Source organism: Saimiri boliviensis, chromosome 7 (genome assembly GCF_048565385.1).
Source record: "Saimiri boliviensis isolate mSaiBol1 chromosome 7, mSaiBol1.pri, whole genome shotgun sequence".
In the NCBI taxonomy this organism is placed as follows: Eukaryota; Metazoa; Chordata; class Mammalia; order Primates; family Cebidae; genus Saimiri; species Saimiri boliviensis.
Window position 1 is genome coordinate 72,078,308 of NC_133455.1, and position 19,877 is coordinate 72,098,184.

At 46.7% G+C, this 19,877-nt stretch overlaps 1 protein-coding gene across 1 annotated transcript; it reads right to left on the reverse strand.

Annotated features, from left to right (window-relative positions):
• Nucleotides 1–137: 137 nt before the first annotated feature.
• DCTN2 (dynactin subunit 2) lies at nt 138–18,268 on the reverse strand. Its single transcript, XM_003926472.4, has 14 exons — nt 18,064–18,268; nt 17,062–17,130; nt 5,206–5,302; nt 4,941–5,002; nt 4,517–4,615; nt 3,782–3,942; nt 3,452–3,596; nt 3,090–3,155; nt 2,845–2,883; nt 2,597–2,674; nt 2,431–2,502; nt 2,081–2,183; nt 1,879–1,970; nt 138–598 (listed from the first exon to the last, which is right to left on the reverse strand). Exons 1-14 carry the CDS (start codon nt 18,097–18,099, stop codon nt 512–514), a joined length of 1,206 nt encoding a protein of 401 aa, XP_003926521.1. The 5' UTR covers nt 18,100–18,268; the 3' UTR covers nt 138–511.
• Nucleotides 18,269–19,877: the final 1,609 nt, after the last annotated feature.

Here is a 19,877-nt window from a genome sequence, read left to right on the forward strand (position 1 = left end):
AGTTCTTTGGTAAGAACAGGTTACAATTTAAATTTCATCTCTTGTAGTATAGAGTGGCTTAGACTGCCTATTATGCTATGAATGTCTATTTGTGTCCTAGTGCTGCCTCCTCCCCAGGAAACATAGCAGAGGCCACACAGAGTACAACAGCATTTAATGATCAGAAATGGTTGTACACTAACAGTCAGCCACAGAAGCTGTGTTGGAGGACAAGACCCAATCCTTCCCCACACCAGGCAAAGCAGTATTGGACATGAGCTGGCATGCGGCTGCGTCCACGTCCTCATCCCTCAGGCCTGAGGGGAGACCACCTTCTAATAACCAACCCCCAGCTACCAACTCTGTATTCATCAGGGGAGGGGTATAAACCCCACATGCAAGAAGAACCCTTGCCCCCAGTGTCAAATGGGATGGGGATGCTAGAGTTACAGTAAAGGGGAAGCCCTATGTAAGCTGTTAGCAGAGTTCACAGGGGTAGGGATTACCCCTGTTCTCCAGTTCCCAGATGTGCTCACTTTCCCAGCTTCTTCATCCGTTCATCAATGCTGGCAAAGTTCCCCTCAACTGTGGCCAGGTTTTCACGCATGGTTGTCTGCACCTACAAAGTGGTAGAGAGGTTTTACTCTTTGTCGGGTCTAGTTGCTTAACTGGATGAGGACCTGAAGGAATTCTCTGAGAGAAGACAAAAAAGAAATGGAAGCACAGTTTGTGGGCCACAGAGAGGGGGTTTATAGTAGCAATTTTCAAGCTACCCTTAGAGTACCAGGGACCAAGCTCAGGGTGTGCCAAGCAAGCAGGACTCTTGAGAATTCCCATTCTGACTTCAACCAGAACAGTTTTTCTTTTGTTTCTTTTTTTTTTTTTTTTTCCAGAGGTAGAATCAGAACAGTTTTTTAAAAAATCTCTTTTATGTAATGAGACCTAAATAAGCTTTTGTTGAAATGAAGGTTTCACTGGTTCAAAATTTTAGAAAACTGCTCTGGAGGAAGAGGATATTATTTTAAGTCCTTTATATAATTTTTCATTTATCTCAGTGATCCTGTGATTAACACTGGTCTCTCGAATTTAATGGTCCTTCCAGCACTGAGAAGAGTGCCTCCAACAGAAATTGTGGACTTGTGGCCGGGTGCAGTGGCTCATGCCTATAATCCCAGTACTTTGGGAGGCCAAGGAGGGTGGATCGCTTGAGGTGAGGAGTTTGAAACCACCCTGGCCAACATCGTGAAAACCCATTTCTACTAAAAAAACAAAAATTAGCCAGGTGTGGTGGTGTGTGCCTATAATCCCAGCTACTCGGGAGCCTGGGAGGTGGAGGCTGCAGTGAGCCGAGATAGCTCTACTGCACTCCAGCCTGGGCAACAGAGCGAGACTGTCTCAAAAATAATAAAATAAAAAAAGAAATTGTGAACTTGCTATGTCCCAAGCATTACTAAAAGAATGAAGGAACTAGGTGAGACTCATTATCCAGGGTCAGAAAGGAAGTGACAGAATCAGATTAGGGCTTGGCTTTTGACTTCAAAGCCTGGATTCTTTCCAGTGTACTGTGCTCATTAGGAAGAGTAAGCTAAGCTGGGACGACAGGGAAAGAGTGGGGTTTTATAAGAAAACATGTTCACTAGCTCCTGACAATTTTCCCATATTCACCTCATCTATATAACTCTGAGGGAGGTATCATTTCCCAAATGGAAAGATGGAGGTTCATAGGTTAAATAAGTTGTCAAAGGGCCTTCACATTGAATATAGGAAGGAGACTCCAGACCAAGCCCCTGCTGCAACACCATGCTACAAAAATAGGCTAAGGCAGAGCCCTATAACACTGGAGAACCTAGTTTGTACATGCTGGAGAAAGGAGACAGATCAACAAAGGGGCACACACACCTGGGTCAAGAGGGTGGTATTGTCCTTCAGAGAATTAGCAATCATCTGCTGGGTGGTATCCAAGTGTGTCAGGAGCTGACCAAACTGCATGGCTACAAAAGTAAGAAAAGCATGGCTGAGACTAGAATCCAAGATGAGGGAGGGACCAAAAGTTGCCCATTTTTCAACTTTCTCTTAGCACTCCTGGCAGCTGGACTCCCACCTTGCTCATGCAGCTGCTTGATGGTGACGAGTCTCTGCACCAGCTCAGGGAGGGTGGAGGCAATGGGGCTCCAGCGCTGTATAGTTTCATACAGCTGGTGCACCTGAAGGGACACAATAGGGCCCAGAGGGGATAGCTGAGGCAGCCAGGTCAGTATGCACAGACTGCTACGCCACCAGAGTGGGGGAAAAGGGTCAAGTGGGCAGAGGGAAGCACTGCCCTGACTTTCCCAGCTGATAAGAGCTTATGAAGATGGGGACCTGAAGATTCATTGTGTTCTCATGCCACTCATATTGCCACTCAGAAAAACTGAGGGAGTAGAAAGGAGATGGGGAAGCTGTCTTCCGGACCTTGCTTTGTGTATCTGCATCTTCTACAGAGGCTTTATGCTTGGCAATCTCATTCACCTTTCCCAGGACGCTCTGAAAACACAGATTTTAAGGTTGATAGTTGAGAGCATCCAGGGCTTTCAAAGTCCCAAGCTACCCGTAATTTAATTTTCCCTCAATTTAATACCTGTAGCCGAGCCTCCACTTGGTCTAAAACTGCAAGGTCCAGGGCGCTCACTTTTGCTTGCAACAACTCTACAGTCTCCTGGGGATGAGAGTTGGGACAAGCATCATGAGGAAGAAAGGATCAGACTAGGAAGAGGCCTCTCATGTTCCACTAATATATAGCTACAAACTCAAAAATAACCCTCAAAGCAAACCCAGTCCCAATTATCCCCTCTGTAACCGAAACACTCCAGTTTCTTCCCAACTCACCATGAGACAGGCTCCCTGTAGACCTGCAGAAAGGGGATTCTGGTGGGAAAGGGAGGGAAGATATCAGTGGTCCTTATATCTCCATGATTATCATCTTCCCTCATCTTTCCTGGTTCTAGGTGGGAACTCACTAGCTGATCCCTATAACTGAAACCCTTGGATGACCCCTCCCAGGCTTATGTGGCAAGTTTTAGACCATGGGTTGCAGGATCTAAGGCTCAGATTATTACAGGAGAGCACCTGACCTGAGCATCCTGATCACAACGTACAGCTGCCTCCAGCTCTGTCAGGCGCTTTTCAAGTTCTGCGACCTAGTGGGAGGAAGGAGGTGAGATTTGCCGTCTGCCTCCCTGCTGCTGCAGTGGGAGAAATACAACCCTGCTCCACTCTGCCACTCGCCACCCCACGGGACTCCTTTCCCTGGAACACATACCTAGCCATAATCTTAAAATCCTAACCTAAGGTAGATGGGTGAGGGAAACACAGAGACCAAGGAATCAGAAGAGGAATCAACAGGAATCAGAAGCCTTCTCCCTTGGAGAGAACAGGAAAATCTCTAGGGACACATCTTCCCTGGCTTCCCAAGCAACATTGTATCCATACTTACTTTGGCAGCTTGAGAGAACTTGTCTTGCTCAGGCCGAGAATGTAGTTCATAAGTGACAAGGCTGCTATCTGGGGGGGTCCCAGTGGTTTTTCCCCCTGAGCTTGCTTTGCTGTTCTTTGTTGCTTCCAGCTGCAGCAGTAGGCGCCTAGTTAGGAGGTCAATTATCAATAATGTAAGGAGGAGGGCCAGTCACTCTCTCTCACTTTTGCCTTATCCTTAACATTAAGAAACAGCGAGGCCAATTCTTCACTTAGCACCCCTGTCAGTAGCTGGCTGAGTCCATCCACAACCCCAATCAGCAATGATTTTTCAGCAAAGTAGGGTACCCACTTAGCCAGAGCACCATCGGGGTCAGTAAGGTTGATTGCAGCATCTGGTCCCAGCAGCTTCTCTAGGTGGGAAGCAACTAGCTGCTGCTTCAGGGCTGCCAGCTGTTTAGCCAGCACCACAGGGGTCAGCTTCTCCTCTGCGGCTGACTCCTTCACTGTCGTCTAGTATTAAAAAAAGGTAAAAAGCAGGGGGTGGCAAGAATGAATCAAGAAGCAAAAAAATAGATCAGGCCCTTTAAGGGTAGCTGTAGCTGGAGGTCACTGGGATGGTTTTTAGCATGGCAGACTGCCCACCTTATGTAGCACTGGATGTAGATGGATGAATATTCCTAAACTCTGGAAACCTTAGCCCCTTTATCCAAGAGCTTACGGAATCTTTCTTTCTCTTTTTGAGATGGAGTATAGCTCTGTTGTCCAGGTTAGAGTACAGTGCTCTGATCTCGGCTCACTGCAACCTCTGCCTCCCCGGTTCAAGCAATTCTCCAGCCTTAGCCTCCTGAGTAGCTGAGATTACGGGCATGTGCCATCACGCATGGCTAATTTTTTGTTTCATCATGTTGGCCTGGCTGGTCTCGAACTCCTGACCTCAGGTGATCCACCTGCCTTAGCCTCCCAAAGTGGTAGGATTACAAGCGTGAGCCGCCATGCCTGGCCAGGGAATCTTTCTCTTCTTGCTAGAGGTCTTCCTCTACTGTGTAAGTCACAACAGAGAGGGGAGAAGAGAGTCTGTTGTTACCTTGATTTTTTCAACTTCAGTTGTCAGCTCTTGGACCTCATGAAGTAAGCGCTGGTACTTTTGCTGGGGTGTCTCCTTCACTCCCAGACCCTCTCCAAGCTAGAGAGCAAGCACAGAGGGTAATGTTATACATCTCATTACAGGGAACCTCAAGAATTCTTCCACATAGGGCCTAAGTCATAAAGGTATCATATCCAATTGAGAATCTACAACACCCTAATACGAAAGAACTGAGGACAGCCAGAGGCCTGGAGGCTCTCCAGAACAAACAGCAGGGGAGCAGTTTCCTTGGCTACATCCTGCTGCTTCCTCAGGAACAGAGGAGAAACAGAATCCCGCCTGTATCCCTTGATCTCCCTCCTACATGTGGGCTAGATAGGGTCACTGCATCATTCCCATCAGCACACACACACACAAAACCAACCATCTCATATTCTCCAGATTCATAGCCTGTCCTCTTGGTTTTTCCAATACGATCTGAGAAATCTGCCAAGAAAAGAAGATGGAACTGAGGGCCTGATCTAGGCCCAAGGCAGTCATGGTCTCAGGTGACTGTGAGGGTTTCCACAAAAGATCTTCATGAGGGACCCCTTCCCCGCAGCGCAAGTCACTAAGACCTGAGGACAGGAAACCACTTATCATGCTTATCCTCCAGTCTTCCCCCTACCCAGCTTCCAGCCCAGTCTCACCAAGTCCCTTTGTCCCCACTCTCTTGTCCTTGAACTTGTCATAGGCAGCATTAGGATTGACAATGATGTGCTCTACACTTGTGCTTGTCAGCTCCTCCTGCAAGAACAGGTAGTTTAGGCCAGGGGCAGACTCAGTCCCACTGTAGAACTTCCTCTAACCCACAAAATCCCCAAACCATTAGATGACTGGGCCCTACTTGTCCAAGGGGAAAGAAGGGCGGCTCTATTCCAAGGTGCCTACTCAGGCTCAACCTAGGAAAGTGAAGCTTCCTGGTAAATTTGGAGCCTCAGTTGTATAAATATTAACACCCTCATTCAACTGGGAACAGAAGGAGCATAACCTCCCCACCCTCTCTGTACATAAGCCTTCCCATCCCCCCACCTTAACCCTCCCAGTTGTCTGGCACACACCATGCACTCAAGGCAAGAAACCAACCTGACCTCTTTTAACCTCCCCCTCCCAAAAGTAAATCTCCTTGCCCGCTGAGCAACTCCATTTTAATGCAAACCTCCCGTCCTTGCTAGAAGGAAAGAGGAGGGAAGGCAGATAATCAGGCCACTAACCCTGAGTGTGAATATGGACTTTAAACCTGCTGAAGGTAAGACACAAGCTCTTAGCACGGAGGAAGTTCAACAGAGGTCCTGACCAGAAGCCTGATTCCTAGGCTGCCATGAGGCCAGGAAATTCAGGGATAGTGAGAAGGGGCAAGGGTTTACTGGATTATTTTTATGGGACATCTTACAAGCAACAAACATAGGCAGTATCTGCTTGCCAAGAGTACCCATGGGCAAGGGCCACATGTAAGCCCTGAAATGGAGATAGCCCAGCATGTCTTCAGAGAAGCTTCAGCACCTGATTTTTCTCCCTGACTCCTCTGCTGTGCTTTAAGCACTTAAGTTCTTCCAAAAACAGGGGACACAGTAGGTGGTGAAAGAGACTTCACCCTAGAAACTGAAGCAAAGAGGCTCCCTCCTTACTAGGTATCTACATGCTGTTCAGATTCCAGTAACAACACCGAGACTGGGCACTCCTGACTGCATGCCCCTTTTTCAATTGTCAGAAGCCTAACAGCTCCCAGCAGAGTACTGATGGAAGCAGGAGGGAGACCCAGGAGTCCTTTTCTATTGGGGATGGCATCTCCACCTTCTAAAGAGGAAGGCGAATGAGACTTCTTTCACCTAGAACAATGGTTCTCACCCCAGACTGCATGTTAGAATCACTTAGAAAATGCTTTTTTTGCCAAGCACAGTGGCTCACGCCTGTAATCCCAACATCCCAACACTTTGGGAGGCCAAGGCGGGTGGATCACAAGGTCAAAAGATCAAGACCATTCTGGCCAATGTAGTGAAACCCTGTCTCTACTAAAATACAAAAACTAGCTGGGTGTGGTCTGGTGCATGCTTCTAGTCCCAGCTACTTGGGAGGCTGAGGGAGGAGAATTGCTTGAAACCGGGAGGTGGAGGTTGCAGTGAGCCGAGATTGTGCCACTGCACTTCAGCCTGGCGCCTGGTGACAGAGAAAGACTCTGTCTCAAAAAAAAAGAAAAAGCTTTTTTTTTTTTTTTAAAAAAAAAAAAAAAAGAGAGACAGCCAGGTATGGTGGCTCAAGCCTGTCTGTAGTCCCAAAGTTTGGCCAAGGTCAGTGGATCTCGGGAGTTCAAGACCAGCCTGGGCTGGGCAACACAGTGAAACCCTCTCTCTACAAAAAATATGAAAAATTAACCAGGTATTGTGGCACGAGCCTGTGGTCCCAGCTACTCAGAAGGCTGAGGTGGAAGATCTTGAGCCTGGCAGGTGGAGGTTGCAGTGAGCTGAGATCATGCCACTGCACTACAGCCTGGGCAACAGAGTGAGACCCTGTCTCAAAAAAAGAAAGAGAGAGAGAGAGAAAGAGAAAGAGAGAGAGAGAGAGAGAGAGAGGAGAAAGGCCTGGGCCTACTTCTAGAGATTCTGAAAAATTATTCTGGGGTAGGGCCAGATATCCAGGTGATTCTAACCTACAGCCAGGACTGAGAACCTCTGCCTGTGGGTAGGTATGTAGGGGGAGAGTGTGAGGGGGACATGGTGGGACAACACTGAGAAAGAAAAGCAGATGGAAGGAAGCTCCTTCCTTCATCTCTGCTCTGCTATTAGAGTAGGAATCAGTGTGGGTGGCAGCTTTAAAAATAAGGGAAGAGAGGAGGAAAGGACAAAGTATCAACTTTGATCTTTACCTCTTCTTTAGGGAATTACTGGGCAAAGGGGGAAGAGCTATAGATCAAGAGAAAAACAAAAGACTCAATGTCCCATATGCAAGTGCCTGGGGGAAGAGACATTTGAGTCCCAGATAATTATCTCTTAACCTGTTCTGAAATGTTATGGCCAGAACACCCACCCATCTAATAGCTGTGTAGTCTCTGGCCTCTAGAAACTGAGAAGGGCTCAGGCTCAGGATAGACAACCATCTTCTCTGAAGTTCATACACGGGAATATGCCACTTCTCCCTGTGAAAGCCCCAATCAAGGCCAATCCACCCATCCTCTTTTGTTTAATCCTCTTAAAAAAGAGTAATGGGAGGCATAACTTAGAGACACAGGAAAAAAATTAATCATATACCATTTGTTAAGCCCTTATTATGGGAGGGCACTATGTAGATGGGAACCCACTTTCTTACTTATGGTCCTAAGCAGGAAAAGCAGGGAGTAAAAGAGGGTCAACACACAGACGGTAAGTCTCAGAGGTTCTGGACAGTCATCCCAGGGACAGATAGCATTTTCATCCCTGCTGTGGGAGCGTCCTGGGCCAGCTGGGCTAGCTGGCGCTGGCATCCTCTGGAGCCTCTCCAAGGCTGTGGCCCAGGGGCACAATCTAGTCCTCCAGTAGCACCCACTCCAGCAGTGTCTTGAAGATCTGAGGCATGAGTTGGGGGCAGTATGATAACAGTGACTTGTGAGATAGGAAAAGGCTGGGTGCAGGACTGAATAGAGGAATGAAAGATTTAGTAGAGTCTGAAGGATAGAGAAACAACTGCTCATCACAGCACACCCCGTTAAAAAGCAGATGAAAGGTCAGGCTTCTTACCAGCTCCTTGTGGTTTCCCCAGAGGTGAGAAAATCAAGAGTTAAAAGGAAAGGGAGTGGGGAAATGGGGATGAGGGAGGGAAAAAAAAAAGACAAAATTGTTATTAGCAAATTGTCACATGCACTACATGACAGTCTTCAAACACACTGCACCACAGGGCCCCAGGGGAGCCTAGCGAAATTTTGGGGCCAAGAAATTTCAGCTGGGGTCATCATATACCCCAAGAGAAAGAAGAGCACGAGACCCTTTTCCCTCTGGTGGTGAGGATGTCATGAAGCTTTGCCATTAACAGCAGCAGTTTAGGATCATCTGAGAACTAGGAGTTAGATGTTACAAGCCAGTGGCATGGAATAGGAAATGGGAGAGAAGGCTGAGGTGGCGGGGAAGCTATTAGAAATGGCAGAACATGAAGCAGAAGTTAGAGATTCTTAGGACTTGTGGCTGATAGAGGGTCCATAATTCTCAGGGGAGGAGTTCCCATTACTAGTTCATGGCCCATGTCTTCCTATCTCTTGGTTTCTCTAGCTGTGAAAAATTAGACATTTCGATGACAGAATCAGTCACGATGAGAGTGATCAGGTGGGAAGTCTGATACGACTGTAGGTGAGATGCATAGATGGTGAGTTTAAGGAATGATGAAGTACCTAAGTACAGCCCCATTCTCATTTCCTCCTGCAAGAGAAGAGGCAGGGCTGCTCGTGGTCCCTCATGCAGCCTGGCTTGTTTGCCTCCACCTTGAGTGGCTGGTAACTCACCCCGAAGCTCCAAGGGATCCAGAACAATTTTGCCATGCTGTGCTAGCACAGAGGGTCCAGAGGACACCAAGATTCACAGCTACCAGCCCATGTGCAGAATGTTTCTTCAACCCTCTGTTCACAAGATTCACAGGGGTTGGAGGGTAGACAAGGGGGAAGGGTGAGAGTATTTCCAAGAGACCTTATTTGAGTCTGGGCCACATAGATAAGGCTCCCACTTCCAGGCAAGGTTGGTTTAGAATTACCAGGAGGGAAAATCCAGAGGTATGCCCTGCCTTTCTAGGAGCTCTGCTGATGGTCAGATGGATGGAAGTGTGGAAGGTTGAGTATTCTTGTGTGCATATGAAAAACTATGGTGGGATAAAAACAAGTGCTTCCTTGCACCAAGATTTCAGCCAGATACTTCTGACCCATAGCCTCTCTGTTCCCTAGCCGATGATAGGGTCGCAGCCAAGATTCCTCTTTCGCCCAGGTGTGGTGGCTCACATCTATAATACCAGCACTTTGGAAGGCTGAAGTGGGTGGATCACCTGAGGTCAGGAGTTCAAGACCAGACTGGCCAACATGGTGAAACCCCATCTCTACTAAAAACACAAAATTAGCCTGGGCATGGTGGTGGGTGCCTGTAATCCCAGCTACTCGGGAGGCTCGCTTGAATCCAGGAGGCACAGGTTGTAGTGCCGAGATTGTGCCACTGCACTCTTGCCTGGGTGACAGAGTTTGAGACTCCATCTCAAAAAAAAAAAAAGATTCCTCTTTCAGCTCAGGGTAGAGGTGGCTCCAGGTCCTGTGGTGGAGACTGGGAAGTCTCTGCATAGAGTGAGCATAAGCACTCACAGGTGCACACATGCAAACACAAAGGAGAAGTACACACACTATACCTTTCTCTGACTTGTCCCACCAAGCTAAAAACAGCTTGGGAGAAACTCAAGGAGAGAGAAAAGACAATGGGCCATAAGCTCAAGTTGAAACCATGGGGATTGGGAAAAATAGGGAGGACAGAAAATCAAAGAAAAGAAAAAGTGGTATATTAGTTTGCAAATAGTACATACCACCTCCAGGTCTGTCCTATGGGTGGGTTGAAGGATGATGAGATTTTAGGCATGATTCTTGCATAACCTGGAGTAGTACTAGTTGCCTTAATTGAAAGATTTCAAGTGCCCTGATCCCGGGTGCCAGCTTACCTAGTACATGACTCCCAGTTCCTTTCACTAATGGAATCCCCTCTCCCCAGGGCTGTTTGGCTAAGTGGCTGTGACTCAGAGGACTAGACCTGAGGTTCTAAATCAGGCAGAGACAGTGGCCACTGTTACTCTCTGAGCCTATTCAGGCTCTATGCCAACACTGCAGCCAGGGGACTTCAAAACCATGATGACAAGGAAAATGGACAGAGCTGCAGAATAAAACTGTCCGGAATGGATCAATATATTGCTGACCATCCATCCATTTCAAAAGGAGGGGTGCAGAAACAGAAAGACTCACAAAAGCACAAATAATCCAAGTTATTATCATACAATTGCATATAAACCTGCTTCTGATCCCATTTACATTTCTCTAAAGACTTAGCATAGGGGAATATTAAAATGAGTTTTTCTCAGTGATAATCCACATACAGCTAAGAAATGAGGACTGTGGCTGTCCCTTTTGTTCTCTATCCTTGTCTAAAAAAGCTAAAAGTCATTCTATAAAAAATATCTTAATTTGATCTTAGTCTGAGGAGGAGAAAGGCAACTCCCTTCTAACTCCAGCGCCTAAATGCCTCATGTTCAAAAGCTCCCAAAGCCTCCATGCTTCTATCCCATCCTCCATTGGACAGTTTTACTCTGCAGACCTCACAAGGGGAAGAGACGATGATTCATGGATCATAGTTGTTTCTAACCCTTGATTAATGATCTTCAAACATAAGGCCAGCAGGCCCCTCAGTGACCCAGCCAGGGACTCATTGGAATTTAAAACGATTAGCTACAACAATAGCACAGTGGCAGAACATTGCATGCGAGATGGCAGATGAAAAAAAACATGCAGAGAAGAAGCATTGAATGGTCTTACTTGTGCAAACTAGTGTCCAGGCAAGGTGGTGAGGAGGGAGGATGGGGGAAGCATTAGGAAAAACTCAGGTAAGTTCAAGTGCGCCAACAGTAAATGAACACAATCAAGCATACTCTAGGATCTTCTAAACTATAAGGAAGAGACCTACTGTTTCTCATCTCAGGAGTGTCCAGTAATATCTACCTTTTGGAGAAATGAAGCCTCTGCCAGGGCCCCATCAAACTACGGCTTAGTCATTTTTTCTCCGTTTACTCGGGGTAGTTATTCCATAAAGAGAAAAACTAATTGTTTCTAAGGAGGTTTTCTTAATTTACTTCCCTTATTCCAGCAGTTCAAAAGCCATGAACAGAAAGCCTCACTGACCCAAGGCAGGCTGTGGGCCTGGGGGTGAGGGTAGGGGTGTGTGAGGGAGTGGAACTCTATTTGGGAATTAGCTTTACAAACATTTTAAGAAAAATCTCCAAGCAAGCCTACTGCCCCAGTCAACCTGGAAGTGTCTGAAGTACAGAGATCTTCCCAGATTGAGGAGGAAAGGGCTAGCCTGTGTACTTCCTGGTCCATTCCTGTTTTAGAATGTTTTACTTCCTGCTAAAATTGTTTTAAAGGGATACTAGAAAAATCAGGATCAGCCGGGCATGGTGGCTCACGCCTGTAATCCTCGCACTCTGAGAATGGATTACCTCAAGGCAGGTAGATTACCTGAGGTCAGGAGTTTGAGACCAGCCTGGCCAAAATGGTGAAACCCCATCTCTACTAAAAATACAAAAAAGAATTAGCCAGGTGTAGTGGTGGATGCCTGTGCTGAGGCAGGAGAACCTCTTGAACCTGGGAGGCAGAGGTTGCAGTGAGCTGAGATTGCATCATGCATTCCAGCCTGGGCAACAAGATCAAAACTCTGTCTCAAAACAAAAAAAATCAGATTTATCTGTAGCAAAATTTAAATCTTTTATGCTTTCCTCCCCGATCCTTGCCACTATGGGAATCAGAAAACGTTTAAGTTAACAATTTAAATCTTTAAGGGATGTTTGAGGACATTTTTCCTTCAGTAGCCCAATTTCTTCCACAGTGGAGGAATCAGAGGAAGAAAGTTATAGAGCAAGAGCAGTGAGGGTCAACATAACTTGATTATTCCTTTAGACTCGGCTGGCACAGTAGTTCATGCCTGTAATCCCAGCACTTTGGGAGGTCAAGGCTGGTGGATCACTTGAGGCCAGAAGTTCGAGACCAGCCTGGCCAACATGGCGAAATCCCATCTCTACTAAAAATACAAAAAACTAGCCAAATGTGCTGGCACATGTCTATAATCCCAGCTACTCAGGAGGCTGAGGCAGGAGAATTGTTTGAATCCCGGAGGCAGAGGTTGCAGTGAGCCAAGCCCGAGCCACTGCATTCCAACCTGGGGAAAAGAGACTCTGTCTCAAAAAAAAAAAAGGAATCTGGGGACGCCCTGAAAGGTCCCATAAGAGGCTGTCCACATTGGTTGTGTCCAGGGAAGAGAACTGAGTGGTGGTAGGCAGGGGAGGGAGGCAGATATTTCTTTCTTTTTTTTTTTTTTTTTAATTTTTATTTATTTATTTATTTATTTATTTATTTATTTTTTTGAGATGGAGTTTCGCTCTTGTTACCCAGGCTGGAGTGCAATGGCGCGATCTCGGCTCACCGCAACTTCCGCCTCCTGGGTTCAGGCAATTCTCCTGCCTCAGCCTCCTGAGTTGCTGGGATTACAGGCACACGCCACCATGCCCAGCTAATTTTTTTGTATTTTTAGTAGAGACGGGGTTTCACCATGTTGACCAGGATGGTCTCGATCTCTTGACCTCGTGATCCACCCGCCTCAGCCTCCCAAAGTGCTGGGATTACAGGCTTGAGCCACTGTGCCCGGCTGGGAGGCAGATATTTCACTACTCAGCCTGGAATCTCCTGTTCCCTATGTATATATTACCTACTTTAAAAACTGACAAAATTTAATCTGAAAAATAATCTGGAGACTAAGGCAGAGAATGTTGTTGTCAGGGGTTAAAGGGTTAAGAAGGTAACTGAAAATCTCATGGTTCAGCCACAAGACAGGTCATGTGCACTGTTACTTGCACTAGGTCTTGGACAGGCAGCAAGATACAGACAGGCTGCTGGTAAGATCCCAGGCCTCATGGACATGACATTTCTAGATTATCTAAGCATACAATTCACTGCTCCTCAAATTGCATATTTACATTAGTATTGAAAGCAGTGACAGAGCCATTACTCAGCCGACTTCCCGAAAGCTGCAAGACCCATAGGGACATGCAGGGGCCAGAGACATTAGCTGACATCAGGAAACATCTCGGCTCTTAAGACTCCTGAAACAGCTGAAGGTCTGACCACCCCATTCCTCCCTAATGACAGAGTCACTTAGCTGAGTCTTAGGTGACAGAAACAATTCAACTCTTCTTATATTTGCTATCTACTTCTCCTTTTTTTGAGACAGAATCTCACTTCTATGCATTTCTTTTTTTCTTTTCTTTTTTTTTTTTTTTTTTTGAGACAGTCTCACTCTGTCACCAGGCTGGAATGCAGTGCTGCGATCTCAGCTAACTGCAACCTCCACCTCAAGGGTTCAAGCAATTCTCCTGCCTCAGCCTCCCGAGTAGCTGGGACTACAGGCATGTGCCATGTCCAGCTAATTTTTATATATTTAGTAGACAGGATTTCACCATGTTGGCCAGGATGGTCTCGATCTCCTGACCTCGTGATCCGCCCACCTCAGCCTCCCAAAGTGCTGGGATTACAGGCTTGAGCCACCACACCTAGCCTCCTCTGTACTTCTTTTTTTTTTTGAAACTGAGTTTTGCACTTGTTACCCAGGCTGGAGTGCAATGGCGTGATCTCGGCTCACCGCAACCTCCGCCTCCTGGGTTCAGGCAATTCTCCTGCCTCAGCCTCCTGAGTAGCTGGGATTACAGGCACGCGCCACCATGCCCAGCTGATTTTTTGTATTTTTAGTAGAGACAGGGTTTCACCATGTTGACCAGGATGGTCTCGATCTCTTGACCTCATGATCCACCCGCCTCGGCCTCTCAAAGTGCTGGGATTACAGGCTTGAGCCGCTGCACCTGGCCCGCCTCCTATGTACTTCTATACTGGCACCCTGGGCAACATACCACAGGAAATGAACACTCACGGTATCCTCTCCCCATCAGCCACCCCACTAGATGCTACTAAAATAGGCTGTTCAGGCTGTGGGGGAGAAACAGCCAATCAGAGCTGCAGATTCAGGTTCTTCCACACCTGGAATGGGTGTCATCTCCTTTTTATTACGAGATATCCTGCTGGACATGGCAGCTCATGCCTGTAACCCCAGAATTTTGGGAGGCCGAGGCGGGCAGATCACGAGGTCAGGAGATGGACAGCATCCTGGCCAACACGGCGAAATCCCCTCTCTACTAAAAAACAAAAAATTAGCCAGGTATGGTGACACACACCAGTAGTCCCAGCTACTGGGGAGGCTGAGGCAGGAGAATTGCTTGAACATAGGAGGCAGAGGTTGCAGTGAGCCGAGATCATGCCACTGCACTCCAGCCTGGGCAACAGAGTGAGACTCCGTCTCAAACAATCAATAAATGGAATGACAATATATATTTGTTTAGAAAGGGGATTACTGTGAAACTACCCATTGTATCACAGTCAGTGATAAAAGGATAGAGTTCTTCTATGCATTATCTCACCACGAAGGGCAGAAACCTAGGCCTAAGTTTAACAGTCTGAACTGTGGTATTACAGTAAAATTCTCAGCATACAGCTGCCCCTTAGCAACTGTGGGAGACTGGTTCCAGGGCCTCCCTTGATACCAAAATCTGCACATTTTCACTTTTTTTTTTTTTTTTTTTGAGACGGAGTTTCGCCCTTGTTACCCAGGCTGGAGTGCAATGGCGCGATCTCGGCTCACCGCAACCTCCGCCTCCTGGGTTCAGGCAATTCTCCTGCCTCAGCCTCCTGAGTAGCTGGGATTACAGGCACATGCCACCATGCCCAGCTAATTTTTTGCACTTTTAGTAGAGACGGGGTTTCACCATGTTGACCAGGATGGTCTCGATCTCTCGACCTCGTGATCCACCCGCCTCGGCCTCCCAAAGTGCTGGGATTACAGGCTTGAGCCACCGCGCCCGGCCACATTTTCACATTTTTTATATAAATTGGTATAGTATCTGCACATAGCTACACACATCCTCCTATATACTTTAAATCATCTCTAAATTACTTAAAATACCTAGTATAACATAAATGCTATGTAAACAGTTGTTATATTGTGTTTAAAATTTTTTTTAATTTTTATTGTTGTACTGGGTTTTTTTTTTTTCTAAGGCGGAGTCTTGCCCTGTCGCCCAGGCTGGGGTGCAGTGGCACAATCTCGGCTCACTGCAACCTCTGCCTCTGGGGTTCGAGCGATTCTTCTACCTCAGGCTCCCTAGTAGCTAAGACTACAGGCGCTTGCCACCACACCTGGCAAATTTTTATATTCTTTTAGTAGAGATGGGGTCTCACCATGTTGGCCAGTCTGGTCTCGAACTCCCGACCTGAAATGATCCACTTGCCTCGGCCTCCCAAAGTGCTGGGATTACAGGCATGAGCCACAACGCCCAGCCTATTTTTTATTTAAAAAAAATATTTTCCATTAATGTTTGGTTGAATCCGTGGGTTTAGAACCCACACAAAAAGCCTACTGTATACAATCCTATTCCGTGAGGACAGAGACAGCTTCCTGTAAGACGCCTCTTAGAGTGACAGGTGCACACCCAGGTCCTTGAGCAACATCAGCTGCATTATCTACAAGATACTCAAGCTTGGGGGATAGATTGGCATGCCAGCAAATACGGAAGCCACAAGGATCACACCACTGGAGAAGGGACAGGGAAGGTGTTTCCCACAATGTAAGAACCACTTCCACATAGGGGAGTCAAAGAAGAAATAAGTGAGTACGCCAAGCCATACATTGTAAGCCAGCATTCAGCATTCCCCAGAACTAACCAGCCCCACAGACATAGCCACAAGACTTACAGACAAGCATACTGAGCCTGCATATTGCAATGACTCTTGGACACAACTTTACTGAGAACTCATATCATCAATGTGATCCCAGCCCAGTTCTCTTCAGAAATAATCGAACTGAAAACACATGCTATAAGACATGCTAGTAGATCTCTGTCCCTCTTGGCACTTAAACAGAGTTTTTACTATGTTGATTTCCATTCACTCAATTTTGGTTTGTTTCCTTCCATATGTTTCCTATATGTATCCTAACTCTCCATTAGTCTGGGGCTCACTGGGGGCATCGACATTTCTTTCTCTGCATTGCACAAAAACAAACAAACACAGAATGAACACATCAATAAACCATACTAAGTGTTTCCCCTCACAGTTGAAATATGTCCGCACCTAATTACTCCATCCACAGAGTTCTTGGATTTAAAAATGCAACCAGTCTCACCTTCGCTGACATGAAATATTTACATTCTTCCTCAAATTTGTTTTGCTCTAAAGTCTTGAAATCACTTTCTTAATTCCTTGCCAAATGGATACTGGATATTCATATTTAAAAGGTATTTCTCCATATTGTATTTCAGAATCTAGTTCTTGGTAGCAACTAGTAAGGCCTACTTCCTGACCTCAGGCAGTTTATTAAAAGTGCTCAGGCTTTATGATTCATTTCCATGGATTAGAACCCAGGGGCCTAAGTCACTAGCCCCCAAACCTGTTTTGAGATATTTCAATTTTATTTAAAAGGCCCAAGGATCAGGGCTTTGCAAACAAATGTTGTTCGCTATAATTCCACTTGACTCTCCCTCCTGCCGTTACTAGTGGCTGCAAGCCCAGCATGGCCTCCGAAAGCCCTGCAACTATATACCACTCAGGCTGGGGTTGGCATACCCGCTTATTGCTGTAGCTCCCCAGAGAAAGGGAAGGACCTGTCTAGGGGAGAAAGAGTCCAGAGGAGTCCTGTGGCAGCACATATTCTTACCGCATCGAACTCCGCTTGATCATCCTCAGGTAGGTCGCTGGTTTCATAAACATCTGGCTCATTCCTGGCCTGCAGGTAGAAGCAGTGACCACCCAATCTCACTACCCGGCATCCAACAACACCCCTTACCCCACTCCATTTGAATAAGCTAACGGAGAAGACAGGGTGTGATGCCAGGGTTCTGTCCTTTCTCCTCCACCCGCCCCGTGAGTCAACAGTATGTCAGTTCCCCCTGCCTCAAGGGGTAGGGATAACAGAGGAGACAGTTGGGACCTGACGGTAAACAGTGACTGTAAGTGATAACAACGATGTTACCCTAAATCTAGAGGCGGGCAGGTCCTTGGCAATCAGTATTGCCGAAGAAGGTGAGGGCTATCCTCCAATTAGGCCCAGAACACCACTTCCCTGGTACAAGGATTGAGAGTGACTCAGAACCTTAGTATCCAAGGTCCTGTGTCCCAACCCCCCACCTTGAGAAGCAAGCAGGGCAGCGCAAAAGGAAGGAAGGAAGGTACACGCCAGAACTGTCATGCTGGAGGGGCGAGGGCACCGGTTCCCCCAAGGATAGAGCTCCCTATCTGGCACAAGAGGGTTCTGCCACAGTAACCACTTCGTTGGCAGGATGAAGGCCATCACTAAGTGGCCTGGTGTGTGTGTCTGGGGTAGGGATGTAGGAGTCTTATGGAGAGGTTTTGGGAGGCACAGGCGGCGTTGACAAGAATGGTGGAAACACTCGGGCACAAGCGGTCAGTGCCCAGAGAAGATATCTGGGCCGAGCTACCGGCGCCTGCCGGAAAGGTGGCCTGGTGCGCCGTGCGGCGGCCCGGCCCAATCGGGTCAGCAGAGTTCGGAGGGTGCTGCGGCCGGTCGGAGAGCGAGCGGCGGGAGACCTTGGGCGGAGGATGGGCTGCAGGCGGAAGGGGTCGCGGGCTGCTTTCTGTTGGGGGTCCTTGGGAAGTCGGGGGCGCGGTCCTGGGGAGCCGGGGCCGGCCCTGTACTCACAATGCCGGGAAGGTCGGCGTATTTAGGGTCCGCCATGGCGGCGGCGAGACGGGGCTGGGGGACCGGGGCCTCAGTAGAGCTGGGGACGGTGTTCGGGTAGGGGAGAGGCTGGGTTCAGGTCCCCGGCTAAGGCGGCGGCAAAGGGAGCGGCCGATGAGCAGGAAGTCTCGCGACAGGAGTAGCACAGCAGAAGGGTAGAGCAAAAGTCGCGAGAACAGCTCCGCTGCCACACCCCTGGAGAGACCAGGATTGGGGAGAACGAGGCCAGGGAATGAGGTAATGGCCAGGAGACGCCGCCTAGGATTGTGGGATGTGTAGTTTTGGTGTAACGGGGCTTGGGCGGGGAGCGACAATAACGAACCTTGGGGAGGTATTTCATCCAGCGTTTTCTCTCACTTTTACACCAAGTCAGGGAAAGGACATTTATAATTCCCGTTTTGGGCTCCCAGGAATTAAATGACTAGATTAAATCATGCAGCTAGTCATATTGTGACACAGCCAGGGTTTCAAAAACAACAAGAACTTTGCTTGATACTGTTTCTTATAAAAATAAAATAAAAATAACAATAAGTAAAATTTAGTAAATGCTTAGTGTATGCTAGGAATGAAAAAGTTAGGCAATCTTCTCAAGTAAGGGCTTTCAAATCATTTGAATTTCAGATAAGAAGTTGGTGTGTGTGGTGTGGTATGTGTATGTATACTAACACAAAAAATTATGTATCTGAAATTCAAAATTTTTTTTCTTATTTATTTATTTAGAGATGGAGTTTCACCATGTTAGCCAGGCTGGTCTTGAACTCCTGACCCCAGGTGATCCGCCCGCCTCAGCCTCCCAAAGTGCTGGGATTACAGGCATGAGCCACTGAGCCTGGTCCTGAAATTCAAATTAAGCTGAGCATCCTGTTTTTGTTTTTTGTTTTTCAAATCTGGCAATCCTATCTGAAGTTCATAAATAGGTAAGCGGTGTCTCCATGTCTGTCTGAACACTCTCTGTGCTCTTAACCATTTCGTTTATAGTTCTCAGACTTTTATTTATTTTTAAATTTAAAAATGTTTTTAAATATTGTGGATATACAGTAGACGTATGTATTTATGGGACACATGAGATATTTTGATACAAGTATGCAATGTGAAATGACCATATCATGGAGAAGAGGGTATCCATCCTCTCAAGCATTTATCTTTTAAGTTACAAATAATCTAATTATACCCTTAAGTTATTTTAAAATGTACGATTAAGTTATTCCTGACTATAGTCACCCTATTGTGTTATCAAATAGTAGGTCTTATTATACTTTCTATTTTTTTGTACCCATTCACCGTCCTTACTTCCCTTTGTCAGACTTTTAAATTTTATGATTCAATAAAATTAAAACAACTACAAATCTTAAGGACAGACATAGCATAGCATCGTTACTTTCTATCACCATCATTACATGGTAGAAAAGCAGGAAGGACACATTCAGAATAAAAGACAGTCCTTTGAATCTTACCAAATCTAGCTTTATCAAAAACAACAACAACAACAACAAAAAAAAAAAAAAAAAAAAAAAAAAAAACGAAACCAAAAAACTCACCACATCGTTCTTTTGGAGGTGGGGCATACTTAGTGAACTTTTGTCTCTGACCGGTGACCCTCCAAGGACCGGCATTTTGAAACTCCTTTACTACAGATGCCACCTTGGAGCCTCTGGGGGCCCAAGGATGGAATGTTTCCTGGGATGTTTCCTGAGCTTGCAGGATGCTGCAACACTTAGAAATCGTGCCAACCCAAATGACTATTGAGTTCTTGAGTTTGGAACTCATTTTCTTTC

Excerpts from the sequence above, each read along its gene's own strand:
- DCTN2 (XM_003926472.4), bottom strand. The coding sequence starts at position 18,099 with ATGGCGGACCCTAAATACGCCGACCTTCCCGGCATT. Across the intron at positions 3,597-3,781 it reads CCCGATGGTGCTCTGGCTAA|GCGCCTACTGCTGCAGCTGG; the intron begins GTGGGTACCCTA and ends CCTCCTAACTAG. Across the intron at positions 1,971-2,080 it reads CAAGCAGCTGCATGAGCAAG|CCATGCAGTTTGGTCAGCTC; the intron begins GTGGGAGTCCAG and ends TTACTTTTGTAG.